The 15,414-nt window shown below is 38.5% G+C and overlaps 1 protein-coding gene across 3 annotated transcripts in view; it reads right to left on the bottom strand.

Annotated features, from left to right (window-relative positions):
• Positions 1-7,903: 7,903 nt before the first annotated feature.
• PHIP (PHIP subunit of CUL4-Ring ligase complex) overlaps positions 7,904-15,414 on the bottom strand; it is a 121,452-nt gene continuing 113,941 nt past the window's right edge. For 2 of the 3 annotated variants that reach the window (XM_076333122.1, XM_076333120.1), the window contains one exon: positions 7,904-14,278. In XM_076333122.1, the coding sequence (XP_076189237.1) occupies positions 13,635-14,278 (644 nt within the window). In that variant the 3' untranslated portion in view covers positions 7,904-13,634. The remainder of the gene's footprint in view (positions 14,279-15,414) is intronic. The other variant, XM_076333121.1, reaches the window with a different exon arrangement.

Here is a 15,414-nt window from a genome sequence, read left to right on the forward strand (position 1 = left end):
TGTTGCCACTTGGTGTTCTTCCTTTCTCCCGCCATCTCAGGGTCTCCCCAGAGACCCGCCTTGCTTAGGGGACTGCCTGCGTTTGTCAGTTGTAAGGTTGCACAAAGATGATGAGGGGTTGGCAAAAATTACAATTGTGATTTCAAGGCAGCATTGGTGGAAAATACATCATGTGGGAACTAAGTAGCCAGCCTTAGGGTTTTGTTTGTTGGTGGATTGAAACCTGTGCAACATGGCAAATATGCCCAGTTAAAAACTCACATAACTACTGACCTGGATTAGAAATACAAATTTAACCTAAGAAAAATATGCTTTTAAAACATAACCAATCAAGTTGTTTCTCTGTAGATAAAATACAGTGGAAATAGCTTCAGTTAGATAATTGAAGCATTACTCTTCAACCCAATTAAAATTTCATTATAGGGGGAACGTAACAGGTTAAGTTTTCTGAAGGTATTTAGGAATAGCTTATCGCAAAGGTGTCACCAACTATGGCCACATCACCACAAGAGAAGACGCCTGTTTATCTCCTACATTGCCATTGCAGTAACAGAAGAGTGAGTTTAGGACCTAAATAGGAAAAACTGAAAGAATTTATTTCTTCTAGGAGCCCCACTGTCCTTCCAGCCCAGTCAGCATCAAAAGGCAAAACAAATTTGAATCATAGGAAGGAAGAGAAACAGGGACAGAGAAGCACACTTGGTGTCTGGAAAGCCTTTCTCCAAGTGGATGCTTGGTGCTCAGACTGCTGTGAATCATGTTTCTGGCATTTAAATGGGCTAGTGAGATCTGAAGGTAACAACTCCTTGAGGAAGAAGTGATAGAGAGGTTGAGGTGATACTCTTGCTATTACTTGAATAGAGACAATTTCCTGCAAGACAGCATATTCCTACCTAGCGGTAGAAAGGTTATCTGTGCAGTGGGAAAGTCTCTCTAAACATTCATGACATGAAAAGACAGTGAGCTGGTGAGGAAGTTTCTCAAAAAGGAGCGTTTACAATCCTTTTGCATGTCTCTGGCTCACGTTGGAGTTCTCTGTAGTCATCTTCTGGGCAATGAGGGTTTGTCCAGCAGGGAAGGAGCAAGGCTTCCACTATAACTTTATTACACTGTATATATGCTTATATACTTTTTCCTTTAAGGAACAGGCACATCACCTCATGTAATGGGCTGAAGTCTTATTGGCTTCTGGTGAAAAAAACAGCTGTGACTTGACAGCATCAGTGGGGTGTGAGGTGGTTGGAAAGCAATCTAAATCCATATGCTTTTTAGTGAACGATACATACAGTGGTGAAGAAGTGCTGAACTAGTTTTTTTCTCTCTCAGCATCAAGTCTTTATCTGTTCTTGGCAAAGGTATGATTTCAAGTTAAGAATGCTAAAGTCAACCTTTTTATTGTCCTGGACTAAATATGTACTTTTTCAAAAATTAGAAAAAATTTTCTTCCTTTTTTTTCCCCCAGCATGGCAACAGAACGTATCCGGCACTGTCGTAAAGATCAGATGCTGTTTTGCAGGGTTCTTGTGCACAGAAAGTAGAAAGATTGAGGAAAACAAAATGAGAATAATTTGCTATAATAGAAGTCAATCAAGTAAAGAAAAAAAAAAACAAACCACCAAACCCAAACTTGTGTCTCAGTGACAGCAATTCCAGCCACATCATTTTAGAGGCACCAGCAGCCAAGCCAGTATTGCATTTACCATCCCTCCAGTCTCGCTTCTCTGCTGACTGCAGTTCACAGTTGTAATTACTGGCCAAATTTTATAGATTTAAGCATGATAACGGTTGAGCAGCAAAACAATTTTCATTAATACAGAGCTAAAGCTTTTCTGATGGAAGATCAAGTTCCAAAAGCACGAAGAGATATTTGAAGTACATACTCCACACAGGCTTAGCCCCAGTAGAAGAACAGTTGTCTGCAAACACTCCAGCTGCAGCACATAGAGAAGCTCAGTTGGAACGGATGGACAGAGCTGTGGCTGCAATAGGAGACGAGCCATAAGGCTTGGCTGCTGTCTCACCTCGAGTGCCTCCTTTCAGCATTACTTCATATAATTTGCACCCATAGCAAGATACAAGCCAGGTGATAAAGGAGCAGAGGCTTAAGGGTGCTCTTGCATTAGTAGAATGGAAATTACATGTGCCAGAATGTCTGGGTAATGTAATTGCTAGTGGGCCTGGCAAAAAAACCCAGACCTCAGCTGCATCCCAGAATGTTGGCAGTGTACTAGACTGTCATTGCAGTAACATGAGGTGCAAGCCTGATGTGCTCACTCTTCATCTTTTCTTTGGCCAGCCCCGTCCCTACATCTGTCACTTTCGCTTTTTTGTCCTGGTAGCAGATAGGGGCTCTCTGAAGTGCTTGCCTACTGAAGTGACTTGCGACCGTTCTGAGATGCAGTCAGTGCTGTAATTTGGTCACCATGTGGTCATCTATCAACCTTACAATAAAAATACTCCTGCATCCTGTGTCTTCCTCGCTTCTACGGTTTGCATCTCAAAAATTGTTAGCTCAGATTTAAAACTCTGATATAACTTTAAGCCACAATGAGACACCTGGATTTCTGTGGCACCCAAGTGGGTATGAGGAATTGTGACCACTTAGAAAAATGAGCCCCAGCACCAGAGAGCTTTCAGATGGGAGCTGGATCTCTGTTGGCCTAAGGTATGCAAAGCAAGGAACCTTTCTAGATGCCTTGTGGTCTGCAGCAACTTCCTATTTGCCCCACACAGCCCACCCCAAGGAGAACAGATTCTTTGGGGCCATCGTGGCTGTGTTTGCATCTCGCCAGCCCAGGCTGCAGTAAATAGAGGGACCTAACCACTCCCTTGGGCAAAACCTCAGGAGCCACATAAATACCTGATCCCACCTCAGGGAGGCTGAAGGTCTCAAAGTGTGACTCAAGCAACTTACTCCCAAACATTAAGACACCTTCCAGAAATATGAAGTAAATCAAACTGCAAGATGCTTCTGTTCTGAAGCAGGTTGCTCCCCAAGTGCTTGAGCAGAGGTTTGTGGTGCAAGAGCCAGACAGAAACCAACCCTGCGTGCTCTGTTGTGACTCAGAGGTGGGCAGAGAAGAGGCCAAGCTCCTCCTCATTCACTGGAGAAGCAGGAGGCCTTGGTACTGGTCTGACTAAAACGGTCTTCATGGTCTGATTGCACTGGGATTCTGCACAGGATCACAGTGGTTTCCCTTCTTACCAGGCAGCTGTTACCGCAGCAGGAGTGCTCCCCAACTTTCGTACCGCAGCTGGGCCACCGTGCAGCCAGGCATGCAAGAGCCCCAGGCAGAGCAAGCACAGGCAAAGAGGCAACCCTGCGATTAGTGCAGCCATTTGGGAGAGGAGAGACCTCTTCCTGAACCACTTCTGTTTCATCCCGGAAAAGCCAACACAAAATGCTTAAGGGAAGTTTTGAGCACCAGCTCTGCCTGTCACTAACTGGTTACTCAGACAAACACCTCTGAGGGCTGCAGTGGTTAAATATTAGATGTGTCTCATTTTCTCTGGGAATGTTCTTTCTTACAAATTCAAGGTGGAGAAGCCTGCGCAGTAATGTCTGTATTAGATCTTCCCAAAGATAAATGCCGGAAGTTTTTCAAGCCCAGGGTTTTCACTATCACTATGTCTGTGAAGAACTTTGAAGTTCTGTGCAGCTGAATTTCACGCAAGTTTAACCAGATACATTTGCATATGACAGCACATACCAGTGCCAGACATTTTGTAGTTAAACGGACTCTTCTCTCCCCCAAAATGGAGGCACACGCAACACCCCACCCCCCCCCACCCCCCACCCCCCCCCGCAAGGAGAGGAAGGCATCAGTGGTCAGAGCTGCTTCTGGCTTGAGCAGACTCAAACTGAGCTCTCAGTCTTCCACAGAAGACCACAAAAGCGGGGCTGTAAGGACCCTAAAAAGTGAGGGCAGCTCCACTCTCTGCCAAAGCAGGCCCTGTCAGGGATGTAAGAAACGATTATAAAAATGATTGCACCCCATCGCCTACTGACATTTTGGCTCCCAGAGTCCTGGACTTGGATGGGACCAGCTGCAACACTGCTGTACTGCGATCTCCTTAAGGAAGTAAAATTCCTTAAAGGACTTTTAGTTACTAAAGGTTTTGAACTATTAGAATACCAGAGAAAAAGAAAAAATTAGAAAAGTTGTCCTTATGTGTAAAGGGAACCTCAGACCAAATGCTCAGAAAGCAGATGTTTTTTGGATGTTTCGAACAGCTGGGGGGCGAATGACATGTCAAGAGCTACCATCCATTTGGGGTGCTCTGAGTTGGGGGAAGATCCCAAGTTTAGGAAACTATTTCTTAAATAGTTGCATAAATTTTCTTGCATGCATAAAATTCTCATGGTTTCCACCATTCTTTTTCTCCATGCAGAAGCAAGAACTTCCAGATGTACAAAAGAACCAAATTTCTCTTACTTAATAAGGCAGGCATATTTTCACAGAGCTATGAAACAACAGCGATTACCAAGCTGTAGAAAACTAGGAAAACTGTTTTCTGTCCTGTAAAAATTCAAAACAGCCTCTTTTGTGGACAAAGTTCTCCATAAACCCGCCAGAATCAAATCACATGCACAGAGGGAAACTGGAATTCTCAACAGGTCTGTGAAACCTGGGTAAGGGAACTGTCACTCAGCAAACTGCATTGCTGCCGTGAGACTTCCCTGACCCAAAAATCCCCTCAGGAGGAGAGAGAAGGCTTAACGAGAAGTCAAGGGCACCAAGACAAGTGCAAAAATAAGGTCCAAAGCTCATAAGTAGTTTTATAGGAATGTAAGTTTTGTAAAAAGGCTAGAGACAATGCTACACAGACTGAAGCATTTTCTTGGAACATTTCTAAAGCCAGAAGAAAATTACAACTTGATAAATTAGCATGTAAGAAAAAAAAAAAAAACCAAACCCTGTCCATAAGACAATTTCAGGTGATCTGCCTTTCTTAAGACAAGGCTTATATGAATTTTCTAATCATTTTCCTAAATAATTTAACCTCTCATTTCCCTTATAACTCTATCAGAAGAGTTTAGTATTAACACACATCTTACAACCTCAAACCTTTTACAACCATTAAACAGAATAAAAGTTTCAAGTACTACATTTTAAATCCTTCCCAATGTATTGTGTACATTGTGTATTCGGATTAACCGATGTTGGTGAAAGACAACAAAAGTACAGAGTGCATATACACCCAGCTCTTCATGTTGAGATTCTAGTTGGGTAAAAATAAGCAGTGTATTGAAAGATGCTGGCATGATCACTAACTAAAGAGTTTGACTGTTTTAAGTAATTCTGTTCTGTAAATGTCCTCAGCATAAAACCTTGGTGAATAGGAAGTTTTTGACAGCTGTATTCCCTTTCTTAGCAGTTCATGGAAGCTTACACCATGCTCCTTTATTAATAAAGAGAATTCAAATTTTGAATTAGGGTGCTTGGATATGAGAAAAATAACCCCACTAGATTTCTCTACTGAAGAATGTAAATAAAGTAATTCTTCCTAGTGTTTTAGTCATATTCTAACTAGCTTTGCATTTCAAGTTACAGTCTTCATGATTTTGAATATCCTTGTTCAAAGTCAAATTCAGAGACCTGAGAGAAAGCACAAATTAACAGATGAGGCTGTCTGGCCCTTGAATATGAACATTTAGTTTGAACTCGGTATCTTCAGGAATATGCCTCTGCAGAAATTTGATGCTGAATGAATTGATTACCTGCCTCTGATCTTGTTTCCTCTTCCTCTTGTTTTTTTTCCACTGACATGCCTACAAGCTACAGTAAAATGAGAGGCAGATAGGACCAAGTTTCAGTAAAACCTCCCCATTTCTGAGACAAGAGAAGGAAACATGAAGGAAATTTGTATGGCTGTGACCAGATTAGAAGCACCATTCCAGAATTCTCTACCCTGTTCTCCCTTCAGCATACACACAGATTTCAAAGTACAAGAGAGGATTCATAAATCCTCACTACACTCTTGTAAAAGAGTCAATTAAGCCTGTTGTGCAGATATCTAACACACAAGATTTCTCTGAGCTAGAAAAACAACCTGACAGTTTGGGCTTTGAGTTTCCTGTCCACATTAGTAAAACCCATAAAAATTACATTTTGCATGCTAATTTTGTGTACAATAACTCAATTACATGCTATTTAATTCCAGTCACCTTCTACATTGCTTGCTGGTTTTAGTTTTCTGGCACTTGCTTTATTTTCACATGTGCTTCAGATAGAAACATTGTTTAACTTTTAAAGCCATTACATTTTGCTCGTTTGTCTTCAGGGAAAAATGACAAAACACACTCTTTTGTGAAGTTCATGTTGATTGCCAGAGCAGGAAAGGACATGGGTTTTGGCACAAGAACTTTTCAATTTGAAAACAAAACGGTCAGCTTCAACGATCATACATCATTTCCTTCATTTAATGAGCATTATGATCTAACAGGAGTAAACGGTATTAACAAGGTAATGAAGCATTAGTACTGGCACAGTCTGCATCTAGCTGTCAGATACCAACATTTCACAGCATCTGTTATTCCTAAGCGAAGTCTTGAGTCCTACTCAACATACAATAACCACAGTAGGTTTCAAAAAGACACCTGTCACGAGTGAGGAGAGAACTGGGATATGATTGTATTTTAAGAGTTCTGTACAAAGTTACACAGAAAGAGATGTTTTAAAAAGAAAAGACCGTTGACGTCTTATAAAATCTCCCATAGAAGAAACAAACAAACAAAAAAATCATGAACTGCTTGAGACTATTCACAGTAACAAAACTAAAGCCAGGCCTAAAACTAAAACCCTGGACCTGGGGTGGCTTGTTTTTGGAAGAGCACACCACTACTATTATGATACTGTAATACTGGAGATGCATATACAATAGAACTACCACCTCCAGTACTTAACAGAAACATGGAAGTGTGTTGCATTTTCAGCATTCTAAAATTATTTATCTCCAAGCAGAACATGCCAATTGCTAAAACTCACACAGATGCTTCAGACACCAGAGGTTTTTCCCCATATGCTAAAACAAGTCTTGCTTTTGCCACAGACTCCATGGTGGACATGTCTGGAAAGCTACAGGGAACTCCGTTCGTTCTGCTCTGACCATTCCCTGATCCTGTTGCTCAGCAGCACGCATACCTGCATCTGCGAGGTGAGTAAGGGCTTCTTCTATTGCTTCCTTGTGATTTCAGGTAAGGTACATAAGGAGGAAAAGGTCATCCGATAAAAGCAAGTAACACGTGAAATTAAACAGAATCCACATGGTGCAGTATTTGAAATACCAAACATTTGTCTTACATCTATTGAGCAGAAACATGTAGGTATAAACAAACAAACCCCATAGCATTGAGAAAACACATCCTGTATTGACTTTTCTGTGCATCACCCATTCAGGGCAACTAGACTGGAGACCAGTACTCTACATGCAGGGAGGCGGGGGACTTCTCTCTCCCTAGTTGTTTTCAGCTTCTTCTAGAGTTGTTGGGAAGAGGAGATTTCCACATAGATTGGACGTAGCTCTGGTACAAAGAGCTGCCACCTGAACAGGGATGGCTTTTCGGAGGATGAGGGGTACCCTGCTGCACATGTGAAAGTGAGCTAAGAGGACTGGCAACATAGCATCTTCAGTGCCAGATGCTAGTGCCTTTATATTGCCTCCAGAACTGCGTTTTTTAGTGAAAAACCCTACAAAACAGCAAATTTTGATCTCTTATCAGAGTGCTTTGGTCATAATTTTGTCTGTTCCCACGACACACTATACCATACTACCATATACCACTATACCATATCCCATGAGGAATCAAAACAAGCTGATTTTAGGCTGTTTTGAAGAACATGTAAGTAGTTGTCCCATAACACAGTAAATCACTAGATAGAAACAAACACTGTTGGACAGCTTAGAAAAACATGTTTTCTATTTATTTAAAAATAAGTTTGTAGTTACTACATTGCAGTGACAGTAATTCTTACACATACATTCTAGTTTGTATAAAAGGATTCAAAGTATTATGCATCAAAACTAACATAGAAAGTGTCCACATAACAGTAAAGAAATTTCCAATCCGTATGTACAAAAAGAAAGGGCACTGTTATCCTGGTGAGATACTTCAGGTTGTAACATGATAATCCAGATTTCTGGAAGGAAAAAAACCTTGATAAAGCTAAAGAATTATAGTTTTCAAAACTGTTACTCATTACGTACAACAGATTTGTTTTACATAATTCTGTACAAAATAAGTGTAATTTTTAATCTGAAAATGTGTCAGTTTCAAAATTAACCTTTCTAGGTCATTTCCTCGAAGTTGAGCTCCATTCTATACTTATTTAAACATTATGACAGAATTTAATTCACGCAAGATCATTATCCAGTTGTCCGCCATACTTCTGCAGCTTTAGTATGGTCCAAAAATGTAACTTCTGTACGGTCTCAATGTATTAGCAAACCAACACACGCAGCTGTAAGCACAAAATAGTCCATGTACATCATACAGGCATGTGTGCACAATAGGTACTTGTATTTCTTTCTACTCCTAATTTGTATGACCTCATTCTTTGTTCTTTCAGGGTAGAAATTCATAGTATAGCACTACCTTCCCTCCCTAAAATGTATTGTTTGCATTATTTGAAGTGAATTTCCTGATGTATTTATCTGCATTAAAAAGGATCCAAATGACTACTTGTCTCACTACCTACCCCCTAAAAAGCTAAATTTATTCACCTTTCTTTTATTGCAGCATAAAAGGTTTCTCTCTAGAGTGCCTTGAGGCTGTTACACCCTTGGGAAAAGGGGCTGGGGGGGGAGGGGAAGCTAATCGCCTTTTTCTGCGATTTAAGATGTCTTTTAATCTAGCTTTCCTGGCGTTTCCTCCTCTAACACACAGTAAAATAACATGGCGGATTCCCACATTAAAATTAGCACAAAAGCAGGAGGCACCTAGAGGTTAGCTCTAGTTTAAAAGCTACCTGTTATTTCCCGCAGACACAGCAGGAAGTGTACAACCTGTATTCCTGATTCAAAAACAGGAAACTAAGCTGTCAATACCAGATTTGTTATTGGAAACACACTGTCAAGCCTTGGCCAATCTCATGAAATTTAATACACTTTCCTCTGCATATGAACAAGCATGTATATACAATAATTTACAGCAGAAAACTAACAGCCCTTTTATCAGTTGAATATCTAAGTCCCCTTGGAAACCAATCTGTTACAAGAACTTCAGGGATAAAAGAAAATATATAGTAATTTTTACACAGTTAATTTGTCTTCATTAGGTAGTAAACAGAAAATGAGCTTTTGCTGTTTCTAGGTGAGGTTTTAAAGCCCTCTACCTTCTGTATCACAGCACTGTTGCAGAGTTGTATTTAAATTCTTGTTAAACGCTCAACTGTGTTAAAAAAAGGCAAAAAGAAAAACCTTTGAAAAACTACTGTGGACAAAATACGCTACTTTAGAGTAAGGTAAGGACTCAGGACACAATGTAATGATCGTGGTATGGCTGTATCTTGATTGACCAGCATTATGTTAAAACTACCTCAGCAAGATTCGCATGCTTCAAATTAAATGTGAATGTTGATGGAAGTGAGCTTAAAAACCTCTAACCTCCAATCCACTATGGAAGTATGGGGTGAAAGGGTCCCATCCAGTTAAGCCTATTGCTTTTATAGAACCAGTCAACCATTTAACATGTGCCTAAATTCAAATTACACGCTAAAGCACTTACTTGTAGTCCTTGATCCAACAAACGTGAGCAAAAGATTTAACAATGCAGTGTAAAAACTGTAGCAAGATTGAAGTTAATGAATGGACAGACTATTTTTTGTGTTGTATGTAGTCTTTTTTTGGTAAGACAAAGGCCTCTGGCACAGAATCGGAATTGGTACTTGAAAAATATTTGTACAGCAATACAGTGAATAAGTTGTCTCTACACTACAATTTATTTTTTTATAGATATTAATATATCCTACGTGCTGCATCAGGGTCCTTTATCAATTAATAGTTTTACAAATATTAAGCCATAGTAATATTTAACTCAACCAACTCAATCTTACAAGTCTATCGACAAACTGATCACATGTACAAACCGGACACTGTACAAATAAACATATGCAAATATATATCACAGCAGTCTAATCACTGGAGGAAGACGTTTTTCTGTAAAGTTGTATCACTGGTCATTGCCGAGTGACAAAGAGCTCTAGTTCAGTATTGACAATAATGAACACCTTAGTGGTAAAATTTAAGTTCAGTTCCCAGAGAACACACTAACAACAGAAAAAAAAAAAAATGGCTGAAGAGTTGTTAAGTATGTAGGCACAGGTACAATGATTTCTGTTGAACATTTAGAGCACACTGGTATCACAGAAACAGAAGTTATTTCCTCATCAGTAGTTAGAGAACACACTGTTATTAAGATACCATTCAGCATTAAATACCAATTTTAACGTTTCCCAGTATAGAGCAGAAATACCAGAACAGTATCCTCATATCCATGTCAAATATAAATGAACTTAATGAATAAAACTGCGTTACTTGCTGCCAGGTCTGTAAGATCGTTTGCGCATGTATGACTACGAACCTATGTTATTTACAATGCAAATGTGAAACAGGCACATGAGATTTTGATACTCCATTTTCTGAACCAGTTGTTAGGTACTTGAGATGGCATTATAAAACATGCATATAACTATAGTTCTTAAATTATTTCAGAACACTGACCAATAGTTTATTGCTCACATTTAAAAACTTAAGACTTTGTAATCAAAAGCTCTTTTTCTGTGTTGATACAGTATGTCACAACAACCTCAAGTAATACATTTTTCCCCGACCAAAATGCACAGTCTGATGGTGACTAAAGTCTCATAAATAAAGTTTGCAACCTAGTGAAATTAAATTATAAAAATATAACTTTTAAATAAATCTGGTATTAATTTCTAATAATTTTTTAGTGTTGCTTCTATAAAAAAATTTGACCCAAATTATCCACAATTTATTTTAAAAGGAAAAACATTAACGTGTCTAATATGAATTAAAAAATTACTGGCTAAAGTCACCGATATTACTGAGTGGGAAGCAGTACCCATGTTCTGCAGGTAAGGCCTTCTATTCTCGTAAAATTAAGATGTACAATTTTCTACCTACTGTTAAGGGAACGCATATTACTTCAGTCTCCGAAACTTACATACAAGGTATTTTCGATATATAAATATATACATAAACATGCCATATAAAACATTATTACAAATGGAGTAAATACAGAAGTTGAATTTTAGATATAATCTATTTCATATATTACAATGCAGATAACATCAGGAAATTACACATTTTCAAGTGATTGCCTTCATCAGTGAGATTTGACAAAATTAACAAGTAGAATCAATTAGCTTTGAGTTGTGAAGCTGTATTGCAACTGTACAACCATAGCTTGTTATCTTACCACCTGTTTAGTGACTCTATTTTAATTGAATGATAAATACTTGTTAGAAAAAAATAAATATACCAACAAATGAAATGCAAACTCATCCCTGCTCCCCAAATTCATATCCATAGCAATTCAAAGAGGGTCTGGAAAATATTTTAGTCATTTTTTTGTAGCGAAATGCATAATGTTCTACAGAAAACTAGGTATGGTGGATACCAACTTGCTTGCTAGCATATTTCTATTCCTCTTGGTGCCAAATACCAATGTTCTTTGTTCAACCATTTAAGATTTTTTTTGTAACAGAAAATAAAGAGTGAAGAATTAGGCCTCAAATAAGTATACAGAATCTGTGCAAATTTAAGGTCTTAATTCTGTATGCCCTCCCTTCCAGATATTGCAGATGATGTTTATTTAAAAAAAAAAAAAAAAAAAGAATTATTATAAAGTAAGGGTGTACAGAATTGAGGTTTCATTTCAGGTTTATTTCTTCAACTAAGTTAGGGTCACACACTGGGGGGGGGGGGGGGGGAATCTTTCACACTACCCAAACTTCCAAAATAATGTATAACCAGAAAATTTTGGTTACATTTTTGTACCATACCAGATCTCAGAAAATACAACTACTTCTGTATTTTTTTCCTTAAAACTGGACAATACTTTTTTAAGTGATAGAAAATGGTATTAAAGTTTGTTTGCAAAGGTATAAAATAACTAAATGTACCATAAACAAATAAATAACTGCTTTTCTTTTCCAGAGCAGTACATATAACAATACATTCCCCTAAGTCATATAGTTATCATTTACAATAGACAACTTAATTTTACTAAGGATGCAAGAAATAATAGAATACAAGGCACAATCATTAAATGGAATTTTTCTTCAGGGTGTATATTGACTTATGTCAGCGTGATATACCATAAAAAGTGCAGAAAAACACAATGTGCAATGAGACCACTGTATAAAACATGATTGCATAAAAAGTGATTTGGCCTTTTAACCTTAATAATTGAAAATAACCGATCTTCCCCTTAAAATTAAACTATAAAGTATGACATTTTAAAATTTATTTTCAATTCTAGTGCTATCTAAAAAATCCTGAAAAAAATTTATACCTGGGTAATATTTTATATGTATGTGTTTATGTATATATTAATATATACACATACACTCTTCTTTGTAGGTCATTTTAGCCTCTTAAGCATGTCTAAAGTTGTAGAAACAACAATCAATCTGGATCAGAAAGTAAACATCATAATTCCATACCTGTCCTGTAATTTCCTTGAATCCTTTAACCAATTATACATTTTGTCTAAAACATCTCTGTCAAAGGACCCCACCAGTGCATTATTTTCTACCAAAAGTACCAAAAAGGATACATTTCAGAACAATGTTAACAACTTACTATTTAAAACAATACACAGTTTTTATCACTGCAAATGGTATGCTGTACTGACACTCAAAAAGAAAGAAAGGCTTTCCACTGCACTGATTCTCAGTCTTTGGCACAATAAACAGAGATTTAGTGATTGATACAAGAATCAAGGTCTGAAAAATTAGACATTAGTCAAACTTTTTCCAATGTGGATATATATATATACTTGTGATTACATTTTTGCTATGTTTGGCAGAACTTGGATAAACCAACAGCCTGTGCTAGGCTTCTTTTGCAGTTGAACGTTCCATCACTACTGAAATTAAGCATTTTCAGATTAGCAAAGTTTGGTATTTTTGTATTTAATAGAAATGTAAGTGAATTTACTGCCACTTTTTGCCAAAATCTGCCTTCCTAGGCAACTTGACTTTACAATCAAAGTGTACCTTGCTTGGTCAAAAATAGACTTCTGTTTTCAGTTTGTGGCATTAAAAGTTCTATCACCTTTTTTTAATTGTGTAGAGATACTACGCACTACTCGAGCAGAGTAGTCCTCAACTCCGTGCGTCAGTCAGAAATTGCTTCAATTATTCTCAACTGTGAACAAAATGACTGTTGAAATGCATAACCTGTTTGGAGGGCAATAAATAGCAAAAGTTTAAAATATATATTTCTTTCAAAGAATGTTCTTTCAGTTTATTTTTTGCTAAATTTTTCTCCCCAAATCAGAACATATTCTTCTAAACCATAATAGCAGCAGGGAAGCAGAAGTCTGTTCTGCTGTTCCTTAACTGTACCTGCTTCATAGCATTCTGAAGTAAAACCCTTGGTAAAAATTACCAACCAATTAAATTAGCTTTTGCTTTTTCAGTCAACTTTCGGACTCTGCCTCTGCTAGATGTTCCAAAAGTTAAGGAGGTGTCTTCAAACAATAGCTGCCTTTGCTCTTCCTCAGAGTCATCTTCGTTGTAAAAGGCTGTCCTCCTACCCTGGTTTCTAGTTCTCATGTGAGGTTCAGAATCTTTAAGCTCTTCAGACCCCTCCTCCATAGGCTCATCTATCTTTTTCCTCCTGCTTCTTGTTTGCATTTTAACATTCGCAGGAACTAAGAGGTCCGAGCCTGGCTGATGGGTCTTTATCTTCCTTTTTGGCTTTCTACCCCCACGGCCTTTTTTTTGTAACAAGTCTTCCTTCATATTATTTTCAGAAAGAGAATTGCATGCAGTAGAAGCAGAGGCTTCTTCTGGTATATCCCTTGTGGTCTGGATTGTATTCTGCTCTGCAACCTTTTGTTGTTCAACAACTTGTAGCTTTTTTGGTTTTCTGCCTCTTTTCTTGTGCACCACTTCACAGCTACTGTTATTAGTCTCCACCTTCGGTTTCCGTCCAGGACCTCTTTTAACTGGAGGTTTCGAAGGCTGTCCTCCATGTCCATTTACCTGAATGCTTCCTGATGCCAAAGCATTATTCTTGCAATCTGCTGTAAAGAAATCAGAGTACTTATCATGTAACAGATTTGCATTTACATTCATTTTCACACTGCCTTAATAAAACTCTTACTAAAATATCTGAATGGATTCACAGTGATTGCCAATCTGTCAAAATCTAAGAAACCCAAAGTAGAGCTCAAAGAGCTTCATGCCAGTATGCAATGAGGACTAACTTCTAGTTGGTTTAGCTCAAGGTAGCTTGAAGAAAAAAAAAGAAGAAAAAAGAAAGAAAAAAAGAAAAAAGGGAAAAGCTCAAGTGTTTTTCTTGGCTGATACACCACCAGTGGCCAAAAACTCCTGTTTGGTATCTGCAACAGCAAAAAGTTGCTCAAGAAAGCACTGCTGCAAGGATCTGGAACACTTCACAGCAGGTCATCTCTGGAGAAATGAAAAAGTTTCTTTCAGCCTGAGGTAGCATCCTTTATAACCAGTTCATTAGACCAGTGTTATTTCAACAATAAGCGAGGAAAAAGGCAGAAACATGGGAGACTAACAAAAAAAAAAGTATGCACTTTGCACAGATTTCTCACATTAACAGACACACGGCAGAAGGTATTTGCTTGGAGACTTTTACGGGCTATGAGTTTTTCCTTAGGTGAGTGGTACTCAACTTCCTCAGTGGGGCATATCACAGGACCCCTTAGGGAGATGTTCTGATACCACAGCCCTTGCCTAAAACATGACCAGGAACAGACTCATAGCCAGCATGATAGTTCATCCAGTCCTTTGATAGAACATCCATGCATAGCTCCTGCTGCGTTCAAATGTGCCCCATCATGCACTAAAAGCACAGGCCTCCACTGTCATAAGTGGATGTGCAGGGGAGAAGGGATCACATCAACAACATTCAGATACCTCTGACATGACCAAACATCCAGTCGTATAATGGTGCATATTTAGCCATGCAATGTGGTAACAGCTGAGGCCTTTGTGAGAAAGCTTGCAAGGAACGGACAGATGCTTTAACTTATCAGACCACAAGCTGCTTTTTCAGGAGCACAAAGAGTAAGAAAGAACAGATAATCCTCAGGGAGAGGAGGACTACAAGGAGTAACCAGATTAATTAGGTGGGGCCCTATTTGCAGCCTACTGTTTCTCCATCTTCAGAGAAAAGATGCTTAGTGGG

The sequence above is a fragment of the Aptenodytes patagonicus genome, chromosome 3 (assembly GCF_965638725.1).
Source record: "Aptenodytes patagonicus chromosome 3, bAptPat1.pri.cur, whole genome shotgun sequence".
Taxonomy (NCBI): Eukaryota; Metazoa; Chordata; class Aves; order Sphenisciformes; family Spheniscidae; genus Aptenodytes; species Aptenodytes patagonicus.